General features: G+C 37.9%; 1 protein-coding gene across 1 annotated transcript; it reads left to right on the top strand.

Moving 5' to 3' along the window:
* Nucleotides 1–900: 900 nt before the first annotated feature.
* LOC126503473 (eukaryotic translation initiation factor 4E-like) lies at nucleotides 901–2,154 on the top strand. The gene has a single exon (XM_050145187.1). It carries the CDS (start codon nucleotides 901–903, stop codon nucleotides 1,552–1,554), a length of 654 nt encoding a protein of 217 aa, XP_050001144.1. The 3' UTR covers nucleotides 1,555–2,154.
* Nucleotides 2,155–10,471: the final 8,317 nt, after the last annotated feature.

A 10,471-nucleotide genomic window follows, 5' to 3' on the forward strand; every position in this document is an offset into this window, starting at 1 on the left:
TGCCAGAGGCCAGAGATCAATTACACGAGATCAATGAGACATTTCAGTGAATGTATTCAAGTGGAGCTGATTGGACAGACTGTAGCTCCCAATGTCACTGTGACAAATTAAGAGGTGTTGAAGAGACAGGAAAGACAGAGGGAGGACTGAGGTGGGGTTTTTTATTTGTTTGTTTGTTTTGTTTATAACAGATTTTTTAGGGACTTTCTTTTGGGGTTATGTTGCAGAGGTCAGGGGTGGATATAGAGAGAATGGGAAATAAGCAGAATTAGGATGTATGATATGAAATTACCAAAGAATCATTAAAGAATTGTGTGTTAATGTGTGCATGTGTATAAAATCTACAAAATTAAAAAAAGAAAAAAGTGTTGGCAAGACCATGTGCCTTCCTGGATCCTGGTGAACAGGAATGACCCTTTCTAGATGCCTCCCACTGTGTCTGGATACCAGCACCTTCAATATTTTTTTAAGAACCATCCCTCTGATCTCTGTCTGTATTCATCGGAATGATCTCACTTTCTATAATTGTGGATCTCTGGATTTCTTCTCTTCTGAGGATGTCAGTGTTTGGATTGAGATCTCATTCTATTCCAGCAAGACCTCAGCTCACCAACTACATGGAAAGATCTATTGCTAAACAAAGCCACATCCTAAAGGTCAGGGAAGGCATTAGAATTTGGGTTGATGATATTCTTAGGCACAGTGCCCTTAACTTACCTATGTGAATTAGCTATTGCTTGTCTGTTTTTCATGGTTATAGCTTGTTAAACTTTTAGTTAATTTCATTCTAATGTGGCAATTAAAAACATGCATGCCAGGTCCCCTCACCATGACTCGAATACATTCAAAAACAATAGGATTTTCTTTCTTTAAAGAGAAAAGCTGGGAGATCGATCTAAGATGGCGACTGTGGAACCGAAAACAACCCCTACTACAAAACCCCCACCTGCGGAAGAGGAGAAAACAGAATCCAGTCAGGAGGTTGCCAACCCAGAGCACTATATCAAACACCCTCTCCAGAACAGGTGGGCACTCTGGTTTTTTAAAAATGATAAAAGCAAAACTTGGCAAGCAAACCTTCGATTGATCTCTAAGTTTGATACTGTTGAAGACTTTTGGGCTCTATACAACCATATCCAGTTGTCTAGTAATTTAATGCCTGGCTGTGACTACTCACTTTTTAAGGATGGTATTGAGCCTATGTGGGAAGATGAGAAGAACAAACGGGGTGGTCGATGGCTAATTACATTGAACAAGCAGCAGAGACGAAGTGACCTCGATCGCTTTTGGCTAGAGACACTGCTGTGCCTTACTGGAGAATCTTTTGATGACTACAGCGATGATGTATGTGGAGCTGTTGTCAATGTTAGAGCTAAAGGTGATAAGATAGCAATATGGACTACTGAGTGTGAAAACAGAGACGCAGTCACACACATAGGGAGGGTATACAAGGAAAGGTTAGGACTTCCTCCAAAGATAGTAATTGGTTATCAGTCCCATGCAGACACGGCTACAAAGAGCGGCTCCACCACTAAAAATAGGTTTGTTGTTTAAGAAGACACCTGAGTGTTCTCACAGGAGACTGCGTCACGCAATCGAGATTGGGAGCTGAACCAAAGCCTCATCTAAGCAGAGTGGACTGCACTGAAGTTTGATTCCATCTAAATGTTGCTAAGATATAAGAGAAGTCTCATTCGCCTTTGTCTTGTACCTCTGTGTTCATTTCTTCCCTTCCTTCCCTCCAATTTTTGCTAGTGTGTCCACTACCCCAATCAAAGAATTACAGTATACGCCACCCCAGAATCCGCAGGTGTGTTCCTGGCCCGCACTGTAACAGCTGGGTAGAATTACCATGATACACACATTTGCCTTTCCACAGTATTCGAAAAAGAACTTGCATTTCTGTTACCTTAGCAGGAAAAGATCTGTTTCTGCTCCACTCCGTGCAGGAGCGTGTTTTGCTGGTGAGAGTCTGCGTGCAGTTTTCTAGCAACCTCATGTCCTTCCACAGCGTTCTCCTTGCTGGCCTCTTGCTGATGGCTGCTAGAGTTTAATTTATTTGCTTCCCTCCTTGATAACATTACTGATTCTGATTTCAGTTTTTCATTTGTTTTGCTTTTGTTTTTTTCCTCATGTAACATTGGTGAAGGATCCAGGAATATGACAGAAACGTGGAATAAACATTAAATTTGTGCAAAAAAAAAAAAGAGAGAGAGAAAAGCTGGGCAATGGTGGCACACATTTTTAATACTAGTACTCAGGAGACAGAGGCAGAATGATCTCTGTGAGTCTGAGGCCAGCCTCATCTACAGAGTGAGTTCCAGGACTGCCAAAGATATACCTAAAAACCTTGTCTTGAAAAATAAAAAAAGAGAAAGCATATTAATGATTTTCGATACCTGTTTGTTTTTTTAATGAGAAAGAGCATGGGAAGGAAGAGGAGGATCCGGGAGGAATTATGGGAGAGAGAAGCAAAATCAGAATTCATTGTATGAAAAAATGCATCTTCAATTAAAAAAGAGGATGAAGCTTCAAAAAGGGAGAAGTGGTATCCTAAACCTGTTTACAGAATCTAAAAATGATTTTAAATTATTTAATCAGAAAGTACAATAAATTAATATAGGCACCACATAGCTATCACCAAGTTCAAATACATTATCACTTGTTCTTATTTGCTCCATCCAACTTTTAAAGAAAAATGAGTGCATGTATAACCTAGCTGCAAAGACACTCCGTTGCTCTGTTCCTTCCCTTTTCAGAGGTGACCTCAATTACAAAGATGGAGCAAAATATCACAGGTATTCCTTCCTTTCCTCAATAAAAACCTCACAATGGTCAGATTCTGCAAATGAAGACACCAACAGGATGTTTGTGTATGTGTGTGTGCGTGTGTTTTATGCATGTGAGTATGTTCAAAAATCACGCTTTTATAAAACAGTATTGCTTAGATGAATACTAAATTAAATATTTTTTTCTAAGGGACAATGTTAAAGTAAGGACTTTATTTAGGAAGAAATGATTGGCACAACTAATGACAAAATTTGGTTTGAATTTACACGTGGGTAATGTTCAGTATTGTAGTTGCTAAAATATCAGGAAAATGTTTAATGACTTTGGATGTGCTCAGTGAAGGTATCTAACATACAGATAGTGCATGTCGAAGAATTGATCCACTGTATTCATCCCAGAAAGATACATTAAAACTAAGTTCTTGGCTATAATGTAAATATTAAGAGCTATGAAATTAAAAATCCATAGCACCGAAGTACTCTTCATGTATGCTACAGTTATGTACCTTGGTACATACTTGGTACAGTTGTGTAGCTCTTGTTGGACTCCTAACAGTGGGATCAGGGTCTGCCTCTGAATCTTTTACTGACTTTTAGGCCCCTATTCCTCATACTGGGCAGCTTTGTCCAACCTTAATATGTGGGGAGGTGCTTAATCTTACTGCAACTGCTATGCTTTGCTTTCTTGATACTCATAAGAGACCTACCATTTCCTGAACAGAAATAGAGGAGAAGGATTGGATTGGGAGGTGGGAACAGAGGGGGAATGAGTGGGACTGGGAGGACAGAAGGGAGGGGAAACTGTGGCCTGGATATAATTTTTTTAAATTTATAAATTAAAAAAATGTGAAAGTAAAATGTCTGTGAGCTCGAGGCTGGCCTGAACTACAGAGCTAGTTTCAGGACAGTTTGGATTGTTACATAGAAAAGTACTGTCTCACAAAAACCATAAACAAAGTAAAAAGTATTTTATTTTAGTTAATTAGTTTTATTGTGTAAAAGATCATGACTGCATAAAAGCAGCTTGAGGAGGAAAGCATTTATTTCGGCTTACAGCTCTCGGGTCACACTCCATCGCTAAGGAAAGTCAGGGCAAAAACTCATGGCACAAAACGTGGAGGCAGGAATTGAACAGAGGCCATGGAGGATTGCTCCTTATTGACTTGCTTCTTATGTCCTGCTCATCCGGCTTTCTCATAGCATCCACAACCACCAGCCCAGGGCTGGCTCTGCTCACAGTGAGTGCATCCAATTATCAATCAAGAAAATTCACCACAGGCTTTCCCACAGACCAATCTTGTGGGGCCATTTCCTCAAATGAGGTTGCCTCTTCCAAAGTTAATCTATCTTATATCAAGCTGCCATAAAACAAGTCAATATTGTGCCATGCATGTGAAATAATTATTTAAATTTTATTTTTAAAAAAATCATTTCCTTGTGCCAGGAAGTGGTAGCACACACCTTTAATCCCAGCATTCAGGAAGCACAATAATATACATAATCCAGATTCTCTGTGTATGCTCCATATTTACATGGCTTATTTGTTTTAAATCTATTACTTTTTAATATTTATTTTATTATCTTACTCCTTTAATCTATGACTGTTTGTACTCTGTCTCTTTAAAGACTTTTGTCTTTTTTATAACCATTTACTTCTTTCTGTAACTCTCTATACTCTTTTTCTTCTCTCTCCCAAGTCTAAGTATATTTATCCAACATTGTGACCATTAGAAGTCTTTTATGTCTGAGTCTGTCCTATTCTGTATCTGTAATTCTGTACTGTCCAGAAGTGCTTCTTAAAAATGCTAAGCACTTCTTAATACTTAAGCTACACAATTGCTAGGGGAAATACAGCACTGTCTGCTTGCTCTGCCCCGTCCGACATGGCAGAGCTGTTTGCTGCCTCTGGAGCCAAGCTCACAGCCCCATTTTTAGGCACACAGCCAGTCTATGTTGCAATTAAGCAAGTTGTAGCACTCTGGTCACAAACCCCATTTAAATGCTCCACAGCCAGACCTCTGAAAAGAGTCAGAGCCATTTGTGCTGGTGAACCAGGGAACCGCCATTTTTTTAAAGAAGCTGCACAGTTTTTATTGCACCTCTCTTAAAGCAGTCCACCCATGCTCACCGCAAGCCCAGATAGAAAAAAAAAATGGGGCTACAAAAAGTCATGCTACACTCTGTTCTTTTGTGTCTAGAATTCCTTTTTAAGCTTTCTCAGGTTTTTATGTGGATGTAGTTACCCACATTGGTAGCCAATTTGTAGAAGACCGCTTGTTTGTCCCCAGCCGCTTAGCCCCCAAATAATCACACAGAAACTGTATTAATTAAATCACTGCTTGGCCCATTAGTTCTAGCTTCTTATTGGCTAACACTTACATATTAATTTAACCCATTTCTATTAATCTGTGTATCGTCACATGGCTGGGGCTTACCAGCAAGATTCCAACTGGCATCTGTCTCTGGCAGGGCTACATGGCTTCTCTCTGACTCCGCCCTTCTTTCTCCCCGTTTTTAGTTTAGTTTTCCCCACCTAGCTCTTTTCCGCCCTGCCATAGTCTCAAGCCAGCTTTCTTTATCAACCAATCCTATTCACACCAGAGAGGATCCCACATCGTATGAACATTTTATTTATCTGAATATGTGCAAACACATCAGTTCACAAACACATGTTGAAGTGTGTTAAGTTAGCAGGGGGATTTAAGATTTAGAGAAGACAATAAAGTAATGGATTAGCAAGATTTAATCCATCCTTTGTCATTGACTTTACCAAGACACTTGAAGAATCCCTCTGCTTATTTTCCAGGAATTGTTTGCATGTATTTTGGTTGTAACAGTAACCAGACCAGCACTGCTCTTAGAAGCCTGCCCTTTCCTACTATTTTTCTGAATTAACTTGGTTCTGCCGTGGTTTGGGGTATTTCATTTATGCGCAATTTCCAGCTGGCAGCTCTGATTATTGTGGTGTCTATACTGTCTTTCACAGACAACAGTAAATTATGTTCATTATTAACATGCTATAAACTATGGGAATGACGCATGGTATGTATTGCTATTGTCAGTAGAAATGCACTCAATAAAGAAATATTGTTCAGTATCTCAAAAGAACAGAGGTCTGATAGATAAGAGGAGTTTGAAATATATTAGTGTATAAATATTGAGGAACACCTCACACAGAGAAGCAATCACTTGTGGAGTTATGCAAGAAATATGATGCCCTCCAATTCCATTGATGAGGTACAGCAGTGATTCTTGGATTGGTGAGGGCAAGTTCAGTTGGCCTGGTTGTGCACTGTGTTTTGAATAATGGAGCTCCCCACAATCCCAATTATATAGCTATTTGTTTAATTACTTGACCAAGAATTTTTCTCCCTGCCTGACACTTGACTAGAATATGTGGTCAGGAGCTACAACCAGGAATTTCTAGAACCTAAGAATAAAATTATTGGAACAAATTTAAAACCATGCTGCCATCAAGTATACATAAAATATCAAACAATAGCTGTTATTTGTAAAAATAAAAGTAGAAAAGATGCTTAAATTAGTCATCAACAGACCCAACCTTGTCCAGGGATGGTCAATGCATGGCACATCTGCTGATATATGCAATGGCTGTGGTTTAAGTAGGACCTCACATAATTATCTGAACATTCTGATGCAATGCTTTCTTCCGACTGTCATCATCACAGGCAATGGCCTGGACCTGTAAATCAGACTTTGTGCAAGAGAGAGTGTCGTCTCTCCCTTCTTATTATCAATTTCTCTGAGGTTAGATGAGGAAATTTACCCTCACCCCTACACCCCACCTGAGGAGAGACCTCCATCCTTACAACTTCTTCTGGTTGATCTCTTTCCCTTCTCTCTCACTGTCTCTTTTTATGAGTCTCATTTCTAAGACTCTATCTCTTCAGTTATGTGTTAAAGCCATTTCAAATACGTAAAGAGTCAACCTTTAAGCATGTAAATACAACACTTCCTCAAGTCCTGTAAGCAGTTCTCAGTGAAAAGTCTAGACCAAAATGAAGGAGCTTTGTCTAGAATTTTGAAATCATGTTAGCAAACTCAAAAGTGTTGGATAATTTTTGTTTTCTTATATTTTTTTTCTTGATGCCGGAAAGTCAGTAAGACTAAGACAGACTTACCACTCTCATCTTTTAGAAGAAAGCTGGTTAGAAAGCCATTTTAGAACACTTAAATTTCCAGGGTTGGAAATAATAAGTAATTGATGCTGAATGCTACTTGTAGATTCCTGATGAATGTGGTCACCATCATTACATTATACATACATTATATTTTGTATCAAGTACTTAATTTATATATCCATTAAACAAATAACCACAGTTTGAAGTTATTTAAGTAAACATTAAAATGGGAAAGTTATAATGGGTAGATAATTACTTTTGTAACCTTTTAGAGCTAGCCATGAGATATTTGTTATAAAATTTATGGTCACAAAGTATCTAAAATTTTTTGTGTGTTTGAATGTAAATATGTACAAGTGCATGCATGCAAGTGTACATTGTAGTTGTGTACACATGTGTGGAAACCAGGGAAAAACTTATATGTCACTCTCAGAAGGTGTCCACCCTATTTTTAAAAAGCAATGTCTCTCATGAACCGGGCTGATGAAAGCAAAAAGACTGCCTGTCTCTGCCTCCCCAGTGCTGGGATTCCAAATGCCCAATGTCTTCAAACACTAGGCCTGGCTGATGAACCCATAGGAATCTGCCTGTCTCTGTGCAGCTCCCCAGTATTGAGATTACAAATGTCTGACCATGCCTAGCTTTTTTGCTTGCGCTCTTCTGATCTGGCTCAAGTTCTTATGAGTGACTAACAAGCACTTTGCTTACTGAGCTATCTCCTCAACCTGCTTTGATTCTTTTGTATAAGGAGACATGGTGTATAAGTAATTTAAAAAATATAGAAGTTGTTCAAAGAAACTTCTGACTTTCTTTGTTTTTGATGTGCCAGTTTATTAACAGGCAAGAGCCCACCTCCCAGGCCACAAAAACAAGGACAGAGATTCCAGTGGCAGAAAGAATAGATGTTGATTTTTATTTTGCTTTGTTTTATTGATTTTTATCTCCTTTCCCTTGTCTTTAATAGTAGATAAGAAAATCAGGGAAGGTAGGTGATCCAAGACCAACTGAGGACTGCTTAGCACCAATCTAGAAATCTAGATGTAAGTAGAGACTGCTCATTCATTTCCCGGCCACCCAACCCTAAATAATCACAAAGAAACTTTATTAATTACTTCACTGTTCGGCCAATAACTTAGGTGTATTCCTAGATAGCTAATTTACATTGTAAATGAACTCATTTCTATTATTTTATTTTATCACAAGGCTCGTGTTTTTTTAACCTCTTGCTTTTTGGACAGCTACATGGTGTCTGCCTCCTTTGGCAGCTACTTGGTGTCTCCTTGACTCCACCTACTCTCTATATTTATCTCTGTTCAAATTTCCTGTCTGGCTGGGCGGTGGTGGCGCACGCCTTTAATCCCAGTACTCGGGGAGGCAGAGGCAGGTGGATCTCTGTGAGTTCGAGGCCAGCCTGGTCTACAAGAGCTAGTTCCGGGACCGGCACCAAAGCTACAGAGAAACCCTGTCTCGAAAAAAAAAAAATCCTGTCTGGTTTTATTTTTCCCTGCCATAGGCCAAAGCAGCTTCTTTATTAACCAATGGCAAGAAAACATATTCATAGCATATGGAGGGTAATCCCACAACATCTAGATTTTAAGGTAAATCTCTAAGCAGGTCATGGTGAAATGTTAAGTGTTGAGCAGCCTGACGTAACTTTTAAAATGATCATGTCCCTTTTACCTTTGAATTAATGTTATTTAGGTAAATAATTTCTTCTAAACTACTTGGTGAGTATCTCAAGGCCATGAAGAGGCTTTGATTGATCCCTGGCTTCTCACTCATAACTATTCATGACAGAATTATGAAAAAGAACAAACATTCATCACATAAATTAGAGAATCAATGGGTTACCAAATGAATAACCAAATACAGGTACAGAAGAATTCTATGGAGAAAGTTAAAGATACATATTGAACCAATTCTAGCTAGAGTTAAAATCTGACTGAAAAAGCAGGGTCCTTCAACTAACTACTCACATGATTTGTTCTAGGAAATATAATTAGTATCTGAAAATACCCTTCTCCCAAAGTTTATTTTCTAATTCTTGTGTTAAATAATTTTTATTGACTTGCATAAAGTTAAATAGTGGTTTGTTAAATCACATCTTTGCAGGGAGGTTAAATTACGGTAATCATACACTTAACATACAATAAAATAAACATGGTAAAGATATTATAACTGACTAATGGTTAATGTTGTACAACATTATAAACATGGAACACTGAGTCTGTAGAGCTCAGATATTCCCACAAAACAAGAGCCATACATTAGTAACTTTTCATACTTTAGAAATGCCTTATTTTTCCTGTCTTCTTGTTTTCCAAATTGTCATACATAATTTTAAAAACAAAATTCTTTTTAAACAATAAGCTGATTTATTTTCTCACTATATTTAGGCATAAATGATAATCTTATATTTTTTGAAATTTTTTTTCACTGACCAAAAGTGCTATGATAGAGTATCTACTAAGATATCATGGAATTCTAACAAATAAAAACAATGCAACAGTTTCCACGAATAAAAATTTGTCAGTATCAACAAAAGTAAAAACTTGGCTGTGTTGATAACTTAATGGGTTCATCACCAACAATGCAACGTGTTCTATTTTCTAATGGCGATAAAATAAATAAAAGTCAAATGATGTGCATGGTAAAGAAAATAATACAAGAAAGAGACAATCCGGATAATGAAGAAAAAAATTACACACTATTAATCTGACAAAGGATTAATATTCAAGATCTATAAGAGACTCAACAACAAAAGATTTAAAAATGGGAAAAATTATCTGAACAGATGTTCCTTAATAGGATTTATACAAATGGCCAACAAATAGCTGAAGAAATGCTTGATAGCACTAACCATTGGTGCTATCAATACAAATCAAGGCCACAGTGTGAGGGCATCCAATCCCACACAGAATGGCTATTATAAAAGTGACAAGATTTGACAAACGCTGGTGAGAATGAAGCAGTGAGCAATACCTACATGCTACAGGAGAGGCAGTAATATTGCAAAGTCACCATATAGTGCCCCAAAAAAATAAAAAAGGATTTCTACAGGATCTAGCAATTCCACTTCTGTCTATGCATCCAGAAGAAATGAAATCGATATGTCAATGAGAAAGCTACTTCTCCGTGTTTATTGCAGGACTATTCACAGTAGTAAGACTTGGGATCAATATATTTGTCTGGGAGACAAATGGCTAAAATATTTTTTGCCATGAAACATTGTTCAGCCACAAAAAAAGAATGAAGTTGTTATTTGTGGTCCTGGGGATGCAGTGGTAGAATATTATGTTAAACACAGAAAGAAAATACCACACAAGTCATTACTTACACATGGAATCTGAAGGCATTGATTTTACAGCAGAAGCGAGTAGCAGCAGAGTGGTCATTAGAGGTTAGGAATGGCAGCCAGGAGGAAGGATACAGGAAGACTAGATAAGGAATGCTGACATGCAATCAGTATAAATAACTTCTGGTGAGCCACAACACTGTGACTGAAATCCACAGCAACTTCTAATACACTTTCACAAAGAA

Source organism: Alexandromys fortis, unplaced genomic scaffold (assembly GCF_014885135.2).
Source record: "Alexandromys fortis isolate MF-2015 unplaced genomic scaffold, M_Fortis_MF-2015_v1.1 scaffold_2_1_26212458, whole genome shotgun sequence".
NCBI classification, from domain to species: Eukaryota; Metazoa; Chordata; class Mammalia; order Rodentia; family Cricetidae; genus Alexandromys; species Alexandromys fortis.